General features: G+C 36.0%; 2 protein-coding genes and 1 long non-coding RNA gene across 10 annotated transcripts in view; 2 read left to right on the forward strand and 1 right to left on the reverse strand.

Annotated features, from left to right (window-relative positions):
• The window catches only part of LOC141373266 (uncharacterized), a 51,400-nt gene extending 45,510 nt beyond the window's left edge, over positions 1-5,890 (reverse strand). For 2 of the 3 annotated variants that reach the window (XR_012379047.1, XR_012379048.1), the window contains exons 1-2: positions 5,684-5,890; positions 2,172-2,219 (exon numbers count right to left, since the gene is read on the reverse strand). This is a non-coding gene — a long non-coding RNA (uncharacterized lncRNA). Of the gene's footprint in view, positions 1-2,171; positions 2,220-4,325; positions 4,461-5,683 lie in introns of all 3 variants that reach the window. The other variant, XR_012379049.1, reaches the window with a different exon arrangement.
• The window catches only part of RAD51B (RAD51 paralog B), a 630,999-nt gene that overhangs the window by 51,153 nt on the left and 556,639 nt on the right, over positions 1-23,207 (forward strand). The gene's annotated exons all lie outside the window — the stretch shown is intronic.
• On the forward strand, positions 11,082-12,636 carry LOC112822264 (heterogeneous nuclear ribonucleoprotein A3-like). 2 transcript variants are annotated; one of them, XM_073895407.1, is made up of 2 exons: positions 11,082-11,125; positions 11,201-12,636. In XM_073895407.1, exons 1-2 carry the CDS (start codon positions 11,120-11,122, stop codon positions 12,260-12,262), a joined length of 1,068 nt encoding a protein of 355 aa, XP_073751508.1. In that variant the 5' UTR covers positions 11,082-11,119; the 3' UTR covers positions 12,263-12,636. The 2 variants fall into 2 exon arrangements, with proteins under 2 accessions (XP_073751508.1, XP_073751507.1); XM_073895406.1 differs by having other exon boundaries at positions 11,120-12,636.

Consider the following 23,207-nt stretch of genomic DNA (forward strand, 5'->3'; position numbering starts at 1 on the left):
ACTTTGTTTCCCATTTGCTTGCTTTAGGACTTTCAAATGCCAGTGGGCCCATTCTCATTTTGCCCTGTTAGTTCTTGTGGGCCACTGGTCAGCATATTTTTTCTGTAAAGGGCCAGATAGTAATATTTTATGCTTTGTGGACTGTACTGTCTCTGTGGCAACTATTCGGCTCTGCCATTATAGCTTGGAAGTATCCATAAACCATTTGCAAACAAATGGGTATGGTTGTGGTTCAATAAAACTTTGATTACAAAAACAGATGGAGGGCCAGATTTGACCCATGGGCCATAGTTTGTCAACCCCTGATCTGGATGGACCCTTCTCCCTTCTCCCTAGGCTAAGCACCCAGGGCTGGTGCTACCACAAGTCCAGAAATTTATGGAATTAGGAGGAAGGGAATAGAGTAGTCTACTCATAAAAGCAGTATTTCCTCAAACTAGTTTAAGGCATTGACTCAATTTTAAATGCAAGTAATAGTCTCATGAACTCCCATTATTGACTTCAGTTTTATTTTAATGTCATAGAAATAGAATTATAAAACAAGCTAATAACTATATCAAATCACACTATGAAACCATAAAAATGGGTTGCATTTACAAACAACACAGTACTATTCAAATTAATTACTCTGATAGATGATAATTTGCTAAATCAAGTTATTGCTTGCAATATAAATAATCTAACTTATGGTACAGGTTCTTTTGGAATATATATATATATACACGTATATATTTATATATTCTAGTGTAGTTCATGTGATGACTCAACTTTCCCACCTCTTTTCTCTATTTGAGCTACTACAGAACCTTCTTCTGTTTGGAAAGGGTGACATCATTTGGCCCTCACCTGGGTGTGAATGCATATACATTTAAAGTCTGCCATTGCTCTTTTCTCATTAGTCCCTGACAATTAAAGTGATACTACTTGGCACCATTTGATTGAAAACAGACACTGACATCATGTGGCAGTTTTCAGTTATAAAATGTCTGTACTAATATTTTCAGGTCATCATTGAAATGAAAACATAAAAGTTAAAAATTCTCAGGATTTACAGACCATTGAACATATTTATAGACTACAGTTTGAGAGATTCAGTTGTATAAATCTTGTAGAATCTTATTTCCTGAAGTTTATTCAGGAGGTGTAAGGGACATCCTGCTATTGGGATGTAAGATGGAGAATCTTTGTCTTTTTAAAGTGTGTCCATGCTAGTATTGGAAAAAAACTGAAGACTCTAAAAGTGTTTATATACACTGGTTGAAAATAACAGAAGAATTTAAATATTGCTTGTATAAAATAAATTGCGATTATAGTTATTTATGTTGCCTGTTTATCACTGACTTCTAATTACCATAGGCAGAATAGTTATTATACATATTATAAATTATGTATCAGATTAAAATAATAGGATTTCTTGCCAAAAAGGACTTTTAAGGTCACTTAGATCAGCGGTTTCATTTTACAGATGACACTGAGGCTGAGTAGTGACCTGACTTGTTCAAGGATACTTAGCACAGGAGAGGACAGATAGTGAGTAAAATGCAAGATCTTTTTAGATGCTGGTTCTGGGATTTTTTTCTACTGTAGGATTATGTTTTTTTCCAGAGACCTACAGAATGATGATGAAGTGTAAACCTCTTAAAGACAGGATTGTGTCTTCTATTTCTCTGATTTCCAGGGCCTCATACTGCGGACAAGTAATATTTAGGAAGTAACAGCTAATAAAATTACAATTGCTGAATCATATTGTACACCTGAAACTAATACAATGTCAGTTATATCTCAATTTTTTAAAAAAGCGTATATGGGGGGCGCCTGGGTGGCTCAGTTGTTAAGCATCTGCCTTTGGCTCAGGTCATGACCCCAGGGTCCTGGGATCGAGCCCCGCAGCGGGCTCCCTGCTCAGTGGGAGGCCTGCTTCTCCCTCTTCCTCTCCCTCTCCCCCGGCTTGTGTTCCCTTTCTCGCTGTGTCTCTCTCTGTCAAATAAATAAATAAAATCTTAAAAAAAAAAGCGTATATGGGACCCCGAAATAATAACACAGAGTTGTATATTAACTTCAACATGTGTAAAGAGGAGCTGAAAGTAAAGTTTTCTCTCTCAAGCTGAATAAGGAAAGTAATTGGTTAAATGGTGATAAGTAGTAATAGTTTGGGTTACTAGAACATGTACCTTTGCCTAAGTAAGATGGACCTAATTTTAAGGGTATTGTGAGGGGACCTGAAAAGTTAAAAAAAGTTATAATTAAGGCTTATGAAAATATACTTACTACATATAGATATAGTTTCCATCCATTTGAAAATTTTGCTGTATCTTTTTAAACGTAATTTGAATTTTTTATGTTTACTACTGTTTGCCCTGTTTTTTATATTGGCCTTTATAGTATGCCACATTAGCTTTGTTTTTTTGTTAATTTGCTTTGCTTTCAATCTTAGAGTTTTATAAACCATTTGAATAAAGGGGAATAAAAATACATTGCTTAGATAAAAGGACTTTAACCTTCAAGATGCTTCTTCAAAAATGCTTCAAATTTGTATTTTTGAACAAGCCAACCCAGATGCAAAAAAATGCACGCAATGCTAAGGTCTAAATTTTTACTGTCTCAGAGAATTCAACGAATTAATTTCAGTTGTTGGTATATGAGTAGCATTGAAGTTTTTTGTCTCTTTCCCCTCTAGTTCTACCTTCATTTCTTGATATTGTATAAATATTTTCTAGTATATGGGAACTAGTACCAGTTAATGGTATTTAGAAAAGTGGTATATCAAGAAAAATTTGGGTATACTCTCTAAACAAACTAAGGAGGATAGTCTTATTTTTATTGAAAGTTGTTAAAATCCAAATTATTTTCCTGAGATGTGATTATAAACAGTTTTTCTGTTGTAGTCATCTATGTTCTTGATTATGTGTGTTTTGAGAATATGCATTGCTCTAATTTATTGTATAACAAGGTTTCTTTTGAAATATTAATGTTCATTAAACATTTAAAGCTATTTACAGAAAAATGAATGGAAATATGTATATTTGTTATTTTATATTTTATTTTTTTAAGATTTTATTTATTTCTTTGTGAGAGAGAGCTCACAAGCAGGGGGAAGGGGCAGAGGGAGAGGGAGAAGCAGACTCCCCGCTGAGCAGGGAGCCCGATGTGGGGCTCGATCCCAGGACCCTGGGATCATGACCTGAGGAAGGCAGATGCTCAACCGACTGAGCCACCCAGGTGCCCCTATTTTCTTATTTTAAAGACATAAATGTTTAAAACCATTAATAGTGGAAATTACTTGTTTCTGTTTTTAAGTGAGGCATATATAAGGTTAAACTTTTTATTATTATTTCACAAAAGCATAAAAATATATTCTTTTTTTTCTCAGTTTAATGGTAAACTTCATATGGGCCAGGACTTCTTTCCTTTTACCTTTAGCTGTCCCATCATGCAAAGTAGGTTTAATCTTGTAGGATTATACCTTATCTTAGATATTAATAAATATTAAAAACTTAAAAAGTATGCTGTATGGAAGTACTGAATCACTAAATCATACACTTGAAACTAACATTACACTATATATTAATATAACTGGAATTTAAATAAAAGCTTAAAAAATTAAAAAATAGGAAACTAAGCCAATACATTTAAAATAATTGAGGTTTATTAGTTACAAAATTGGAATAGTATGTTTATGACTTGTAGGATAGAGGAGAGTATATGTACCTCTAATTTTGACATTTATTCTTATCATTAACATAAAAATTCAGTATTTGCATTTATGGTGAAAGCCTGATGAAATTACTCTGATTGTAAAATAGGAATCCTAAACTCTAGATGTATATAAAAAAGTTATCAAAACTCTACAGGTATATTTTGCTGTTGTTTAATGTTATTGTATGCTTTCTAGAAATCATGTGATTTTTGGTTTACTTTGATTACTTTCCTATTAACTACTGAAAGCAAACACCATAGGACTTCTAGGAGATGAGAAAAGTCCTTTACAACTTTTTTCTTTTCCGTAAGTGCCTTCTGTTTGCTTACTCACATTTGAAATCAGGTTATTCTTAAAGCTACCCTTTATTCATTCAGGTGACTGAAACTCATGCTCTAGACTAAACCTTTATTTATCAGTCAGTGACAATAATTCCAGAAAATTATATTTTCTTTTGTGTAGCTCTTTATAATTTCTAAAAATTTGTTTTTATTGTTGAGAGGAGCCAAAAGCTAGAAATAGCTTGAAGGTTAATAAGTAGGTAATTGGCCAAATTAGTGGTGGTACATCCAGATAATACAATATTATGTCATTGTTAAAATGAATGAGAGCCCAGAAATGTACTCACAGGTTGTGTAGGAAATGATTAACTCAGCTGGTGTGGGTTGCCCAAACCCAGCATGTTCCTGAGAAAGGCCTGTCTTCAAGATTGGCTCTTGGCTCGCTCCTGGGAGACAGATTCTGAGCTCTTGGAATATTCTTTCTAAAAAGAGTGTTTTTGTATGCCTGAGGCCTTGGACTACACAGTACCAGTTGGATCAGACAGTTAATGTAAACAATTTGATTTATGGTGAACACCTATTTTTGCTCTGGAGACTGGAATCTGAAAGCTGTGGTTAGTCATGCAGGTCTTGGATGCCTTGTGACTGACCCCCAGTAAAACCTCTGGGCACCAGGGCTTGGGCAAGCTTTCCTCGTTGACATCACTTGGCATGTGTTGTCATACATCGTGGCTGGGAGAATTAAACACGTCCGTGCAACTCCACTGTGGGATGACACCTGGAAGCTTGTGCCTGGTTTCTACTGGACTTTGCTTGTTCTCCTTTTCTCTTTGCTTATTTCAGTCTGTATTCTTTTGCTGTAATTAGCCATCACTGAGTGTAACAGCTTTTCTGAGACCTGTGAGTCCTTTCAGTGAATCATCTCCCAGAAAGTAGTCCTGGGGACCCCTAACACACAGGGCATCAATAGATATGTGCAAGAATATTTATGGAAGCTTTGTTTGTAATTCCTCAAACCTGGCAAAATTAGTGACTAGTATTGCATTACTCTTACTGGTTTTGATAATTGTACTTGGTTGTATAAGATGTTAACATTAGGAGAAGCTGGTTGAAGGGCATAAAGGAACTCTCTTTTTGCAACTTGTTTGGTGGGTCTAAGATTATTTCAAAATAAAAAGTTAAAAAAAAGAGTGGTTTGAGGTGCTTTTATATGCATAAATTGGCTCTGGCAGCTCATAGAGAAATGCCATTGGTTGTATGTAGAGAAAGAAAGTAGTGGCCAGAAGGGGATTTACTTTTGCTAAAGCATTGGATCTCACTGATTTAGTCGTCTGGTCATATAGATATTACCTCACACTGCTCATCATCTTTCAACAAATCTAGCTGGCTACATTTGCAAAATATATTCAGTACCTGATTACTTCCCATCACGTTCAGTGTCATCATCTGTGTTCCTGGTGGTTAAGAGTGGCTTTGGAGTTAGATGTTGGTTTAAATCATAGCCTCACTGTTTGCTGGTTTTATGACCCTGAGTAAGTTATTTATCCTAGCTCTAGCTCTTAATTTCCCATTTGAAAAACAGGGATAATAATATCTGACTCATGGGGGTGTGAGGATTAAATGAGATAATGTCTGTAATGTTCTTTGCATAACGTTTGACACATTCAGTAAAAGGTAGCCATTAATTATTAATTTGAGTAGTTACCTCACTCCAGATGCTTGGTATATTTTATCTTTCTTCCAAATATTTTTCACAAAGCTGTAAGTTTCTCAGACAGAAACATCATGTGTTAACATTGTACCCTCTTTGAGCTGTTTTTTTGATGGATGCTGTTACTGCTGGACCCTCATACTGCCTGGTTAACTTACTTATTCTTTGGATCTCTGACTCTTCTTTTTCTTTTTAATTCAATCTTCAGCAATTGTGTACAGAACTCTGTGCAAGGCACTATGAGGTCATAAAGATAAAACATTGTCCTTAAGGCTTTTATAAATAAGTAGATTGTGGGAGACAGATAGCTTTCTTGTATAATGGAGAATGAAAGAAGTACAAGTATCCTCCACATTTTGAAAGTCTGTATTTTTGCTAACTGAAAGAAATATTTTCAGAGGATTTTCACTTTTATGAAAAAAGATGAAAAGTGAAAATAGCATTCAGCATTTGTTTTACAGTGAACCCTTATAGAGGCTGCGTGCATCTGAGCAGGGAGAGCAGCCCTGCCCAGCTCCTTCTCTCCGAACTACACTCAGCATTTCAGCATCAAGCCCCCAGAGCTTTGAACTGTGTCTGTGGGCATCTGTGCTTTATCTCAATTTATTTTGTGCATCTGTTAGCAAGATGTGTCCTAAGGTATCAGAAAAGCCTAAGAGAGATTATTTTTTGGGTCTGGGAATGCTCAAAACTTTTTCCATATAAATTAATAGTAATTGCTTCTTCACTTTATGCCTTTTTGGGTTATGAAAGGTTTCATAGGAATGCTGTACTTTTGGATAATGGGGGAAACCTGTATCTTGTCCACTGTTCTTTTTCTGCTTCTAGCAGTTATGTAAGTAGCTTTGTAGCCCTTCTCTGTCCTTTACTTTGGACTATAGATTACACAGAGAGAAATAAAGGTAGGTAGCTAGACCTTCATAGGCTCTATTTAAACTCTATCATGTCTAATCTTTTTTTTTTTTAAGATTTTATTTTTAAGTAATCTCTACATCCAATGTAGGGCTCAAACTCACAACTCCAAGATCAAGAGTCACATGCTCTACTGAGTGAGCCAACCAGACACCTCTGTGATGTCTAATCTTGATCCTTATTGTATATTTTTATTCAGAAAGAGAGTGCTTTTTGGAGACAGATAGATAGTGATTAAACCAATAAAGCACAAGCATAATTCCAAAGTTATGTTGCTAAGAAAAAGTTAGAAATGAGAGCAAGTTGCAGGTCATAGTCTTTAGTGTTATTTTACATATGTTACACAATGCCTTGATGTGTTTGTAAAATTTTCCAGTTGAGGATCTTAAGGTGGCTGAGTGGAAAGCTTTAATTTTCATGTGAGAACAAGGATGCAGACAAATGAGGTGATTTGTCAAAGATTCCGTAAGAAATCATTTGCATAACTGAATAATATCACTTGCTACTTCTTTCTGGGATTATTACTGCAATATCTTAATTGGTCTGCTTATCTCTTTTCTGTTTAGGTACACACCACTGCTACATAGTTTTCTCAAAGTATATCTCTGATCACATCTTTCTCTGCTCAGAAGCATTGGGGGTTGGAGTTAAAAGGTGACTGTAGACATCGGAGGATGATCATGTAACTTCTTTGTCCTTGGTCAGTTGATCTTTCAGTATAGGAATCTGGTCATGTGTTCCTGTAAATCTTAAGCATAGCATAGTCATTTTTGTACATACTTCCTTATCTCCTAAAGTGAGATAGGTTTTAGGTAAAAGAAAGCAGTTTTTGCAAATCTCAGCCATGAGCAAAATTCCTTCGATGATTACGTGCTTATGTAACAGGGCTAATTAGAAGTTCCTAAGCTATAGGTCACAGCAGCGAGGGAAGTAGATGGAATATGGAGTCACACATGCTAAGTTTCTCCTTGTTACAAGTTTATTAAGTTAGTAAATTAATTCCTCTGATAGTTCATAATTTTAATAGAGTTCGAACTATTAGTTTTAACTTTTAGTTTTAAAACAGAAAACAACTTTACCCCAGTTAGAAGGTTTTCCGTTATTGATTATAAGAATTGAAGTAGGCAGTTAATTAACTTTGTAAGATTTAAAATTTTTTTCTATACATTTAATAGTCTATGTAAATATGTAATAGCTATAGTTGAAAGGTTTTGCCTTCCAATACAAATGAGATAATTTAAAATAGAAGATATGAAAAATTAGATATTTCTCACTTGAACAGTTTGTTCCCTGTGCATTTTTTGCCTTTTGTTTATCCTTAATATTGAAAAAGATATAATCTTATCAATTTCACATTTTCTTATTTGTTTTGATTCTCTTAGTGTTGATTCAGTCTTTGCTGGGAGATTTTTTATTAAAAGTAAAACATTTAAATCAAATGGTAGCTCTTTAATCCTAAGACTATCTTGATAGTCATAGGAGAGAAAAATGTGTAGGGTTAGAAAGAGAGCAAAGGCTCTTGTTCTTACCATTAATAGTTTGAAATTTTTAAAATTTAACTTTAAATTCTAAATTTAAATTTTAAAATTAAATTTTGATCATAAATGTTTGGGTTTTGAAGTCCCTTTTAAAATCAAGGACCTTGGGGTGCCTGGGTGGCTTAATTGTTAAGCGTCTGCCTTTGGCTCGGGTCATGATCCCAGGGTCCTGGGATCGAGCCCCCTATCGGGCTCCCTGCTCCTTGGGAAGCCTGCTTCTCCCTCTCCCACTCTCCGTGCTTGTGTTCCCTCTCTCGCTGTCTCTCTCTCTGTCAAAAAATAAATAAAATCTTTAAAAAAAAAAAAGATCAAGGACCTTATTTAGTGTCTCGGAGTTTGTGTTAATTAGTTTACTAGCAAAAGTAAGTAGTTGTTGAAATTCTAGTTTATGTAAATAATCTACAAGCTTAAACGGCTGTTAATAACTATACTTCATCGAGGATTTACTTTTGTTTCAGGTTTCATAGTGAGTATATTTCAAACATTTTTCATTTAATACTTTAAGTAACTTTGTGAGATAGGTTATATTATTCCTGTTTTATAGTTGAAGAAATTGAGGTTTATAAGGATTAAATAACTTTCCCAGAATTACACAGCTAGTAAGTGGGAGGGGTGGGGTTTGAACTCAGATCTGATTCCAACACACGTGTTCTTATTTACAATGGAACACTGCTTCTTAAAATAGTCAAAATTATTCTGCTCCCTTGCTTTTTATTGTTATACTAAAAGCTGTTCAGTACTTAGAATTTTCTCTTCCAAGCCTTTTTTCAATAGAAAGTCTCACACTTTGCTTTATGCTTTGACTGCTGTGTGCTTTGACTTGCATACTTGCAAGTATTTGATTGCTTTTTCAGCTTTGATTGCTTTTTTACCTACATATAAATCATACATGTATACTAGGAGTATAATTAATGCCTTTTATCTGCCAGTGAATATGGTAAAGACTTGTTGGGTTTCTGTATTCTCAAGCTGGAATTGCAACCTTGTAGCTTAAGTCCTGGGATAAATATGCTGTTTTAGGAAAATAATTCCTAAATAATTGTATTTTGGACCTCTCTTGGGGGAACATCTGAAGTACAGACAACCTCCTAAGATTCTGCTTTGAGATTTAATGAAAACTCAATACGTGCTGTGACTAGACAGGAGACATTTTAGTTTCATGGCCAGATGTGTCCAGTAAAATTGGCTGTTCATGAATTTAATTAAAAGTTCCTAGGAACTTACAACTTAAGGTAGTTTTTATAAGCATCATGACTCAAAGGACCTTTAGTGTATATGTTTGAGGGAGGGACAGCTCTGACCTGAACTGGAATAAAGCAATGCTTGTAGTTATGAGGACCAAAGTGAAATATTTTCAAGAAATACTAAAAACGTTATAATGTGAAAAGGTTTTTTTAGTGCTCTTAGCTTAAAGTTATTAAAATTGGTTTCATTTCTCAGACTATATTGAATGAATCTCTTTTTTTGTTTTGCTTTGTGATCTTTAGCTTAGTTTACTGGGTTGTCCAATAACATGGGCTAGGGCTGCCCTACAGCCTTGGAAATGACAGTTCTCTGTCCAACTATAGACCTTTCCTCTTACCTCTCTCTTCCAGTCTCTGGAAACCACGCTTTGAAAAGTAAACATTTTATAGAAACAGTATGATGCAGTGAAAGTACCTAGAATTTCAAGTCAGAAAATGTGATTTTCAGAACCAAATGCATTTCAACTAGCTATGTGATTGTGGATCAGTCAGTTCTCATTTCTGAGCCTTAGTATCCCTTATCTGTAGGAAGGGGATAAAAAAAAGCTCCTGCTTCATAAGCCTTAATATTATTATTACTAATAATGTTAGTAAATGAATAATAATAAAGATTGCTAGATTACTAACCTTTATAGAGGTTTTTACGGTTCACAAAGCACTTTTGTATGTAGTAATTTTATAGGAATATATATACTTACATATCTATGAAAGGACTGTAAAATCTGAAGCACTATGTGAGTATAAGTCGATATTTTCATAACCAACTGAACCCGAATTAGTGTCTGTGTTCAGCTTCTGTGTTCAGCTTCATAACCAACTGAACCCGAATTAGTGTCTGTGTTCAGCTTCAGTTAGAATGTTGAATCAGGGTTTTTCAAATTTAGATAATGCACTTAACTTCTGGTTAGCTAAAATAGAAATTTTGGAAAGTCTTCTGACTAGTGTTAAGGTTTATTTTAAAATTAAATTGCAATTTCGTCTGGTTTCTATATTATTATTCTTATTGCTTAAAGAAGTAGAGGCATTGACTCAGTAAAAATCATGAGTGGTCTGGAGTACTTAGGGGCTAGTGTCATTTTGGGAGTTACAGTGAGGTTCCTGCTATACCAAGAATAAATTATCATTTAGTGATAAATAAATGTGATTATTTAAAAATAAATATTTAACACTTTATGTTTACAAAGTACCCTGCAGTTGTTAATTAGCCCACACCAATGTTTATCTCTACATAAAGGGTCGGGCGAGTGCCTTTATTGGCCAGTTTTGGGCAGAATTTCCAGATACCGTTGCGCCGACTCATTTTAACTCTGGAATTGGTTGATACTTGTCTGTATACCAAAAGGGATCTTCAAAGCTTACTCATTTGTTCAGTTGCTCCAGCACTTTCCTAGAGAGATTATTCTGAAGAAAAAAAAACTCTAGGAAAAAATATAAAATTTTTTCTGTGCATTTTGAAATAATGCACAGAACCTCACAGTTTCTAGGACCTAGAAGTTCTTTCTAAAGTGTAACCTAAATATTTCCCTTCAGAAGTTAAATAGGTAATATTTTTAGAGTAACCACCATTGAAAGCATTTTGTAATGAAATAGTCTTTGTTTTCAAGACTCTTATATATCTTATTAGTGGATATAAAACATATAGTTAAGAAAAGATCAACATGATATAAGATAGGAAATAATAAGTTTTAAGTAGCCCATATTGAACTCGAGTTGGAAGAGGCGAGTCCGGTCTCAAAATGGAGGTAAAACCGTCGCCGGGTCGCCCCCAGCCCGACTCTGGCCGTCGCCGCCGCCGCCGCCGCCGCGGGGGGGAGGAGGGCCATAATCCAAAGGAACCAGAGCAGTTGAGAAAACTGTTTATTGGTGGTTTGAGCTTTGAAACTACAGATGATAGTTTAAGAGAACATTTTGAAAAATGGGGTACACTTACAGATTGTCTGGTGATGAAAGACCCCCAAATAAAACGTTCCAGGGGTTTTGGTTTTGTGACTTACTTTTGTGTTGAAGAGGTGGATGCAGCAATGTGTGCCCGACCACACAAGGTTGATGGGCGTGTAGTGGAACCAAAGAGAACTGTTTCTAGAGAGGATTCTGTAAAGTCTGGTGCCCATCTAACAGTGAAGAAAATTTTTGTTGGTGGTATTAAAGAAGACACAGAAGAATATAATTTGAGAGACTACTTTGAAAAGTATGGCAAAATTGAAACCATAGAAGTTATGGAAGACAGGCAGAGTGGAAAAAAGAGAGGATTTGCTTTTGTAACTTTTGATGATCATGATACAGTTAATAAAATTGTTGTTCAGAAATACCACACTATTAATGGGCATAATTGTGAAGTGAAAAAAGCCCTTTCTAAGCAAGAAATGCAGTCTGCTGGATCACAAAGAGGTCGTGGAGGTGGATCTGGCAACTTCATGGGTCGTGGAGGAAACTTTGGAGGTGGTGGTAACTCTGGCCGTGGTGGAAACTTCGGTGGAAGAGGAGGCTATGGTGGCGGAGGTGGTGGCAGCAGAGGTAGTTATGGAGGAGGTGATGGTGGATATAATGGATTTGGAGGTGATGGTGGCAACTATGGTGGTGGTCCTGGATATAGTAGTAGAGGAGGCTGTGGTGGTGGTGGACCAGGATATGGAAACCAAGGAGGCGGATATGGAGGTGGTGGTGGAGGATACGATGGTTACCATGCAGGAGGAAATTTTGGAGGTAACTCTGGTGGTGGTGGGAACTGTAATGATTTTGGAAATTATAGTGGACAACAGCAATCAAATTATGGACCCATGAAGGGGGGCAGTTTTGGTGGAAGAAGCTCGGGCAGTCCCTATGGTGGTGGTTATGGATCTGGTGGTGGAAGTGGTGGATATGGTAGCAGAAGGTTCTAAAAAAAATTCAGAAGAAAAGGGCTACAGTTCTTAGCAGGAGAGAGCGAGGAGTTGTCAGGAAAGCTGCAGGTTACTTTGAGATAGTCGTCCTAAATGCATTAGAGGAACTGTAAAAATCTGCCACAGAAGGAACGATGATCCATAGTCAGAAAAGTTACTGCAGCTTAAACAGGAAACCTTCTTGTTCAGGACTGTCATAGCCACAGTTTGCAAAAAGTGCAGCTATTGATTAATGCAATGTAGTGTCAATTAGATGTACATTCCTGAGGTCTTTTATCTGTTGTAGCTTTGTCTTTTTCTTTTTCTTTTCATTACATCAGGTATATTGCCCTGTAAATTGTGGTAGTGGTACCAGGGATAAAAAATTAAGGAATTTTTAACTTTTCAAAAAATAAGTTTTAAGTAAGTGTTTGTGGCAGGTACTGTTTCTATCCTCCACTTTTTACTAGAACCCTGGTTGTGTTTCAGTGGCAGCGTGTCCAACTTAGCTAAAAGTTCTCATGGCAATCATGTTCCCTGATTTCCCAGGTAATTTGGCAGCAGGAGGTAGCCATGTAACCCAGTTCTGGCCAATGATATCTGTTTTAGTTCTTTATTGCTGCTTAATAAATTATTCCAAAATGTAGTGACTTAAAACAGTGATTATCATTTATTGTTTCTCATATGGGTCAGGAATTCAGATAGGGGCAGTGGGGATGGCTTATTTCTACTCCATTATGTCTGAGGCCTCAGCTAGAAGACTCTAAGACTGGGGGCTGGAATCTTACGAAGACTTGCTCATGTTGTTTGGCATTTAATGCTTGTGTCTGCCAGGGGCCCAGCTGCAACATTTATACTTGGTCTTAACATGTTCACTGGGTTCTGAGAGTTTCCCAAGGGAGAGAGCCCCAGATGGAAGCTGCATTCTTTTTATGACCCTGCCTCAGAAGTCACATAGCATCATTTCTGCTGTATTGTGTTGGTTGACACCATCGCAAGTCCCCACCCAGAGGCAAAGGGAGAGAACATGACCTCTCACTTAGAGATCTCTATCACACCATGAAAAGAACATATGGGATGGGATAAATATATTGGTGTGGCCTATTTCGAAAATACAGTTTGCTCAACATTTAAGGGAAGGCTTCTTAGTGGGGAGAAGGAAGCTTCTAGGAAAGCTTTTACTTAACAGATAAAAGGGAAGTGATATTCTGGCATGGTCCTTCAATGCTTATCCCTTTTTGCCTTGAAGGAGCAGCAACTATCTTGTGCCCGTGATGTAATAAACTGAAGTGCTAAGGATGTTGGTGTCATTGGATGTCAGCCCTGGACGCTCTGCTTCCAGACTTTTTCTTCTGTGAGGCAAATAAATACCTTTTAGGTTGGAGGGGAAGTAATAATCAGGTTAAGCAGATTCTTGGAGGCCAGAGATACTTCTTTTTCCTTTTGTAGGAAGTTAGATCCCTAGAACTTATTTATCTTATAACTGAAGACTTGTGCTCTTGACCAACATTTCCCCATTTCCACCATTCCCGCTTCTGCTAACCTCTATTCTACTCTCAGTTTCTATGAATCCAACCTTTTTTTTTTTAATATTCCATGTATAAGTAAGATCATAAAGTATTTGTCTTTCTCTGTCTGACTTATTTCACTTAGCACAATGTCCTCCAGGTTCATCCATGTTGTCACAAATGGCAGAATTTCCTTCTTTCTCATGGCTGAATAATATTCACACACCCCATGTCTTCTTCATCCATTCATCAGTTGGCAAACTCTTAGATTGTTTCTGTATCTTGGCTATTGAGAATAATAATACCATTTAATTTTTTTTTATATTTCACTAGATTTGTGTAGTGCTAGATTTATGCAGTAACTTGGATTAGGTACCAATTAGAAATCAAGTTGAAAAGCATAGACCTAAATCTGAAGATAGTCTTATATAATGAATTATATTATGTATTGTAGATCTGATTTTGAAATAGTTCTTCCTTTATAATGTTAATGCTGAATAAAAGATGAGATCCTTATGAAATAGTGAGCCCAGTCTATAAAATGATCAAATTTCTTTAGTATTAATGGTTTTTAAAAATGTCTCATCTGTTAGTGAATTATAACTGAGGTTTTTGCCAAGTTTTTCTTAGGAACAACTTTGTGCAAGCATTGAGCCCATACAGTTGACTCCAACCTTTGCTTTCTGTTTACTAGCAAAGAGTACCTCTTGAAAAGAACATTACATTTCCTGAGTCTAGGAGTTCTGTGAAGTAGAGCAGCATTAAGGATCAGACCAGGCAGTCCGCATTTTGGTATTGCTTTCTGCATTTATATGATCCTGATTTTTGTTTAAACTGAACAGATGTTTGGAATTTGTGACATGTGGCTACATCATTTTTAGACGTTTTCTCTGCAAGTTCTTGCTCTGTATTATTAGAGGGAAGGTTTTTTGTTTGTATGTTTGTTTGTTTAGTGTAGTTTTTTAACAGTTTTATTCAGGTATAATTTTTGTACCATGAAATTGACCTGGGATGAGTTTTGCTTCCCTGAAAAGATTGATAGATTCAAGACCAAAGGCCATATTTTTTCACCCACTCATTTATTCATTTGTATATCCCACAATATGAATTTATTTCTTACTTTATTATTAGACTACTATATACCGTTACTGTTATTATTCTTATTATGCTACAATTTTATATATTTTGAAATAATTAACTTCTTTGTCATTTTATGTTGATAAAGCATTTTGAAATTATTTTTATAGTTATACTCTAATATAAATTCTAATAGATGAAGGAACTTAGGAAGCCATTCTGCAGAATGCGGTAAAGATTTTATTTTATTTATTTTATTTTTATTTTTTTTAATGGTTTTATTTATTTGACAGAGAGAGACACAGCAAGAGAGGGAACACAAGCAGGGGGAGTGGGAGAGGGAGAAGCAGGCTTCCCGTGGAGCAGGGAGCCCGATGCAGGGCTCGATCCCAGGACCCCGGGATCATGACCTGAGCTGAAGGCAGACGCTTAACGACTGAGCCACCCAGGTGCCCCAGAATGCGGTAAAGATTTTAAAGATGTCCCAATATAACAGGATTTCTAAAAGCAGGAAAAGTTGATGCAGTGGATTTAGAATCAAATGATAGCATTGGTGGGATGAGGGAGGATATTCAACCTTAGAATGAAGCTGACATTTTGGGAAACACACATCTGGTCTAAAAGACAGCAGTTTGCAAGGGCCTTGGGTCAGACAAGCCTTGGGTCCTTGGTGACATTATTGACCAGTTTTATCCTGGGTTTCCAGATGGATTAGTCTATGTATTTCCATGTGGTTTAAGTCCTTGGTATTGAAGTTGTGGTCCATGGACTGGGAGCATCAGCATCACCTGTGAGCTTCTTGAAAATGAAGAATTTCAGTCCCTCCCCTAGTATTACTGAGTGAGAATCTCCATTTTAATAGGATCCCTAGATGCTTCATATGTGCACAAAAGCTGGAGAAGTGTTGCTTTAAGCCACTTTGAATTGGGTCTTTATTTACTTGTAACTGAAAGCATCCTAATATGACGCTCTAGATTTTGTTTCTCTAAAGAGTTAGAACCTCCTCCCTTCATGCCGTATATAAAAATAATGGGGAAGTGCACACCACTTCTGATTGTAATAGAAATAGCATTTATTGGATCATGATATAGAGTTTTAAGAATTCTCATCACACTTTGACTGATATATTTGGGGGGCTGGTTATAGTTAGATGAAACCGAAAGCTGTAGTCCTTACCGCTTGTGGTCAGAAAGACCCTAATGTTATTTTTGGCAAGTCAGGACATATAAGCTTAGCAATGCTGGCTGAAAGTCAGCTTTGAGAGTTGAGTTTCACCTCCCTCAGGATTACCCCTTCTCATTCTCTTCTCAGCTCTGTTTCTGTTTCATTTAAATGACGTTTTGTACTATACTTCTATTCTGTTAATCTCGGTGAAGTGACTCTAGCAGTTTGCAAACTGCTGTCTTTCAGACCAGATGTGTGTTTCAGTTACATGAATAGAGAAAATAATTTCATTCCTCTGCCTTAAATTGTAAATTATCTGATATATGAGCGTTAAGGGTAGCATGAGTAAATTTAATCCACTAGCAGTCTAAGAATTTTATTTGAGATTTTTTTCTACTTTTTATGCAGAATTAGATGCAGCATTCCAAAAAGGCAAAACATATTATAAACTTGGACTTCTTGTTTGTTCATTTTTCTAGAGGCCTTAATGAGCCTGTTGTAGCATAAATTGGATGATCCCATTCACAAATTAGGTTATCATTTCTATAATTAATTGAGAATAAACTTTCTGTGGTGGCCTTTACAGTGAGAATTACCAAAGGTCTGTATTCACTCAGAAAGGTCTTAGCTGTGAAAGGAGTACTTTTAAGGGAACTGCAACTATGCTGATTGATTATATTGTTGTTACTTGTTGAGTTTTACTTTGTGCTAGGCATTATGCTAATTACAGTGAAAATTTATCTCTGACCCTTACAGTTACCCTCAAAAGTAGATCATTTTATCCCTATTTTAGACATGATAACATTGAGTCTAGAGAGATTAAGTAGTACTTCTAAGAGCATACAGTTAAGAGTCCAGGACTGGTACTCCCAAGCTCATTCAGGCACTCAAGGAGTGTAATTTCTACTGAGTGGGAAATTGACATATAAACAGCTCACTGAATGTAATGCAGGATGAAGTAAAATTTTAAGTGAGGTAAGTTTAAAAATAGAGATAAAAACATTTAGTGAGAGCACAGAAGAAGGGGGAATTAATTCTGTCCGGGAAGATTGGGAACAAATAATTTGCTTTCCCTCTTATTTCTCTAGTTCCTTCATAGGCTCCTTAGGACTTCTACATTCTCTTAATGGTATTACCATTATTTCAGTAATAAAGACTCAAAACCTTTGATGTTTTTAATTTTCTTCATATTTTCACATTTCCTCAATCTGTAAAGACTTTTAGTTTTTAGTAGGGTTTCTTGCTATCTCCTGCTGTTTATTCCCACTCCTATAATCCTAGTTTTAACTATTATATACCATCTAGGCCAGGAATTATCAACCTTTGGTGCCCCTAAAATTCCTGTAATGGTGCTTTGTCAATATATGAAGATATTTGATTCATTAGTTTGGGGTCACAGGTGATTGTGACGCACATCAAAGCTGAGGAACACTTATGTATGAAAGTGGTCCTCAAAATTTGATCTGGAGACTCCTCGGGGGGTGATCTCTGAGACTCTTTCAGGAGTGTGCAAAGTCATTATTTTCATATTTTTACTAGGTCATTATTTGCCTTTTGTACTGATGGCGAAAACACAATGATGGGTAGACTTGTAGTTGCCGTAGCACAAATTAAAGCAGTGGTTCCAAATTATATTAGTAATCAGTGCATTCTTCACTGCCACACACTTCTGAAAAAAGATCTAGTTTTGCTTAAGAATGAGTCAGTAAAAATTATTAATTTATTAAGTCTTGCCCCTTGAATACATGTTTTATTATTCTAATTGACAATGTGATAAATACTCATAAAGCACTTCTGCATTCTGAAGTTTTATTATTGTCTCAATGAATAGTACTTTTGCAGTTGTTTGAGTTGTGAGCTAAACTAGCTGTTTCCCTCCTGCCCCCCCGCCATGGGACACCATTTTTACTTGAAAAAAAAATGACTGGTAGACGAACTATATAGTTGTTCAGACTTTGATATTTGGCAGAAATTTTCCCAAAAATGAACAAACAGAGTTTTATCATTGCTAATGATAAAATTTAAGCTTTCAAGCAAAAACAAGAATGTGGAAAACTTCCCGATACGTAAAGACTTTACTGATGAGATTGATGGTATTTGAAATATGTTAACACTGGGAAGCTCTGCATAACCAACATATTCCATATGACCAATGCATGATATTATAGAATCATGCATGGGTAGAGATCCATTTGAAGTGCAAAGTAAAGAAATGGGTTTTAATATAACAGCACAAAAAGTTCATTGATATAGTTTCAGAGTCCATGTTGTAACAGGCCTTTAAAAAAATGACCATATACTGAGTTTTGGTGTACTATCAAGGAATGATGTCCATAGTTATCTGAAAAAGCCATTGAAACACTTGATTTTTTTTTCCAACTACATATCTATGTGAGGCCAGATTATCTTCAGATACTTCACCCAAAACTCTACACTGCAATAGATTGCAGAAGTAGATATGAGAATCTAGCTGTCTTCTATTGTGATTTGCAGACATATAAAACAGTGCCACTCTTTTCATCAGTTTTCTTTGGGGAAAATACAGTTATTTTTCATAAAAATGTGTGGTTTAAAATGGCCACAGACACATGAAAAAGTGCTCAACATCACTTGGCATCAGGGAAATCCAAATCAAAACCTCCATGAGATACCACCTCACACCAGTCAGAATGGCTAAAATTAACAAGTCAGGAAATGACAGATGTTGGCGGGGATGCGGAAAAAGGGGAACCCTCCTACACTGTTGGTGGGAATGCAAGCTGGTGCAGCCACTCTGGAAAACAGGATGGAGTTTCCTCAAACAGTTGAAAATAGATCTACCCTACGACCCAGCAACTGCACTACTGGGTATTTACCTCAAAGATACAAATGTAGGGATCCAAAGGGGTATGTGCACCCCAATGTTTATAGCAGCAGTGTCCACAATAGCCAAACTATGGAAAGAGCCCAGATGTCTATCAACAGATGAATGGATAAAGAAGATGTGGTATATATACAATGGAGTATTATGCAGCCATCAAAAAGCCAAAATCTTGCCATTTGCAACGATGTGGATGGAACTAGAGGGTATTATGCTGAGTGAAATAAGTCAATCAGAGAAAGACAAGTATCATATGATCTCACTGATATGAGGAATTCTTAACCTCAGAAGACAAACTGAGGGTTGCTGGAGTGGAGCAGGGTGGGAGGGAGGGGGTTGCTGGGTGACAGACATTGGGGAGGGTATGTGCTATGGTGAGCGCTGTGAATTGTGTAAGAATGATGAATCACAGACCTGTACCCCTGAAACAAATAATACATTGTATGTTAAAAAAAAAATAGTAGGAAGGGAAAAATGAAGGGGGGGAAATCAGAGGGGGAGACGAACCATGAGAGCCTATGGACTCTGAGAAACAAACTGGGTTCTAGAGGGGAGGGGGGTGGGGGGATGGGTTAGCCCGGTGATGGGTATTAAGGAGGGCACGTATTGAATGGAGCACTGGGTGTTATATGCAAACAATGAATCATGGAACACTACATCAAAAACTAATGATGTAATGTATGGTGACTAACATAATAAAATAAAATTTAAAAAATGTTGTTTAAGTTAACATGCAATGAGCTTATTTATTTTGAAATAAATGAGTAGATAAGTACTTAAGTGCTAACTTAATTTTAATTTCTAATACAGTAAATATCAGTGAATATAGCCCACATAAAAGAAAGCTCTTTGGGAACCTCAATACTTTTTACGAGTGTGAAGAGGTTTGTAGTGGGTTGAGTGTTCCTCCAAAAGGTATGTTCAAGTCCTAATCTCTGGTCCCTGGTCTTGTGACCTTATTTGGAGATAGGATCTTGGCAGATGTAGTCAAGTTAAGAGGAGGTCAAACTAGGTTAGGATAGGCCCTATAAGAGAAGGAAGAAGATCTGGATATAGAGACACAGAGAATTACACATAGGGAAGAAGGCTATGTGAAGACAGGGGCAGAGATTGGAGCGATGCAGCAACAAGCCAAGGAACATCAAGAGAACCCCTTTCAATTATTCTTATATGTCCCGTAGGCTCTTCAAATTCATTATGTCCAAAACTGAACTTCAAAGGGCATGAGTGACTCCTATCGGCCAATGAGAAAATTTGAGTCTCAAAAACAAACAGAAAAAAGCAACTAAGCCCACAATTGATTGAAACGCATTTAATGCATAAGCATCATATATATATAATTATGATAAAAAGAAAAATACCCAACATCTCACAGGAAACCACTGTGAAGAACCTAGGGCACTAATTCCTTAGTGTGAAAATTGGCAATTTAAAGGAGAGAATTCAGTATTTACTCTGTTTTCTGTATCAACTATGCTGTAGGGAAATCAAGGAACCCTTTACAGAAGAATTCCAGCTAATAAATATGGAAGGAATGATAGAAATAGAAGATTATCATTTTGTAACCCTTATAAAAAATTACCGATTTAGGCAGTAATCATCAATGGATGTGTGTTGAATGGAAGGTTAAATGTGATTATGAGTGTTTTGTTCCTTGACATAAATATGCATGCCCCTTGATCTAAATATGCACCTAAATAGTAGAATGTCCTTCAGTTTGAGTTTTCTTATGCTTAGTTGTAGGATATGCTTTTTTTGACAGGAATACCACAAAAGTGACATGTGGTCTTTTCAGCAGAGCATAGCAGAAGGTACCTGATTTGTCCCAGTACTGGTGATATTAACTTTAGTCACTTTACTTAGGATGTGTCTGCCAAGTTTTTCTACTGTAGAATTATTATTTTCCTCTTTGGAATTAGTAACTATCTACTGAAGAGGTACTTTGAGACTTGGTATATAGCCTGTTACTCTTCAAACTTTCACTGTATTTTTCGCATTTATTGATGCTTCTTGCCTGAATCAGTTATTACTATGATGTGTCAAATGATGATTTTCTAATACTGTCACTTTATCTGCATTTAATTGGCTTTCTAGTATAAGGAATAAATTTCCTTTTTCTCCATTTATTTATGTATTTATTTATTTTTGTAAGTATGAACTCATGGATCTTTTTTTACTCAATGGGCTGTAAACTATTACTATCATTATTTATTTTGATACTGAAATTATCCCAGATTAGGCCAGTAGGAACCCCTTCAAGCTGGCTTCTGTGTTCTTTTGACATATACTCATCATTCTTTGAGCACTTTTTTACTAAGATAAAACCATGTTTTATGCTCATCTTGTGTTTTCCCAATCCTACCTGTAGAAGTAGTCCTTGTTCTTTCTAATATAGTATTTAGAAACCAAAATCTGAGCATATGGTGTGCTCATCGATTCTCGGTCCTCTTAGCGGACAGAACAGGGGGAAAATATTGTGTGTCTTGTGTGTGTATACGTACACATACGTATGTATCTGTTTCCCCATTTATGTCTATATCTTTACCTGTTTCTGTTTCTATCTATATAAAATTATCAATTCATGCTGATACTTCTAATTCTAATCCAGCCTCACAGGATTCATTCTCTTCTTACTCCTTCCACGTTTGTAACTCTCTTCTCCAATGTTCATAGTATATGTCCCGTTGTTCATAGTATATTTACTTATTTACTCAATCATAGAATACACAGAAAGTAGTTTTAGAAATGCTGACCTAAACTTCTGGGAGAAAACCTTCTATTTAGAGTTTACAATTCATCTGGAATTCAAAAAATCTTTAGTCTGATAGAATATAATTCAAATACTGTGTTCAAAAGTTAGTTTGGTTTCTCTCTACCCCCCACTCCTACCCCAGTGCGACTATGCTATACATTTGGAATATAGTTTTGTTAGTATATAATTTTAGAATTCTTTCCCTACCCTGGTTGGTTTTATTTATGTATTTATTTTTACTCTAGTTCTAAAAGTTAGAAGTATACAAAAAGATGTACTGAAGGAAAAGTCACTCCCTCCCCCCATTCCTCTATCCCATTTCTACCTGCTCATCATTCCATTCTGTTCTACCTACCTCCAGTAGATAACCAACCTCCTACGTTTCTGGTGGTTTTTTTTTTTACACAAAAGCATACATATGCAGATATTATTTCCCCTTATTTCTTACACATAAGACAGCATAATATAGATACTCTTTTTTTAAAGTTTTATTGAGATATGATTAACATGCAATAATAGTTACCCTTTTGTAACCACCACCACCGTCTAATTCTAGAACATTTTCATCATCCCAAAAAGAAGCTCCATACCCATTAGCAGTCATTCTCTACTTCCCCCTCCTCCTACTCTCTGGCAATTTACTTATTTATTTTTTTTTTAATTTTTTTTTATTTTTTTATAGATTTTTTTTATTTATTTGAGAGAGAGAATGAGATAGAGAGAGAGCACGAGAGGGAAGAGGGTCAGAGGGAGAAGCAGACTCCCTGCTGAGCAGGGAGCCCGATGCGGGACTCAATCCCGGGACTCCAGGATCATGACCTGAGCCGAAGACAGTCGCTTAACCAACTGAGCCACCCAGGCACCCTCTCTGGCAATTTATTATCTAACAGCTAACAAGTATTATCTGTTAGATAATAAATTTGTGATCTGTCTCTATGAATTTACTTATTCTGGAGATTTTGTATAAATGGAATCAGCATATAACCTTCAAATAACTCTATCAGGCAATAGACATCTTTCTCATTCTTTTTTTATAGCTGTGTCAAAAGTCTCTTGTGTTTATTACTTTATTCAACCACTTTCCTCTATGTGGACACTTAGGTTATTTTCTAATATCTGGCAGTTATAAGCAGTGCTGCAACAAATGACCTTGTGCATATATGTATCAGTATTGCTGGAAACATATTGTCATGGTAAATTTCTAGAAGTGGGATTGCTCAGTCAAAAGGTAAACTCACATGTAGTTTTGTTATTACCAAATTTTCCATAAGGGTTGTGCCAATTTGCATTCCCACTAGCAAGGTATAATAGTGCCAACATAATGTGTTGTTATACTTGTTAATTTTGCTGATCTGATGGCTGAGAAATGGTATCTTAGTGCATTTCTCTTATTATGAGTGAGATTAAACATCTTTTGTTATGTGTAAAGGCTATTTTTATATCTTGTGTAAATTGTTAATTTTTTAGCATATTTTTCTTTTGGGTTAATGGTTTTCTTTCCTTTAATTTTTAAGGGTTTAAAAATTCATTAGTAGTATTAGCCCTTTATCTGTGATGTATTTTATACATATTTTCTCTGTTAGTTTTCTTTTGACTTTTGTAATT

This window comes from Callorhinus ursinus, unplaced genomic scaffold, assembly GCF_003265705.2.
Source record: "Callorhinus ursinus isolate GAN/ISIS: 27379988/994484 unplaced genomic scaffold, GSC_fseal_2.0 scaffold8, whole genome shotgun sequence".
In the NCBI taxonomy this organism is placed as follows: domain Eukaryota; kingdom Metazoa; phylum Chordata; class Mammalia; order Carnivora; family Otariidae; genus Callorhinus; species Callorhinus ursinus.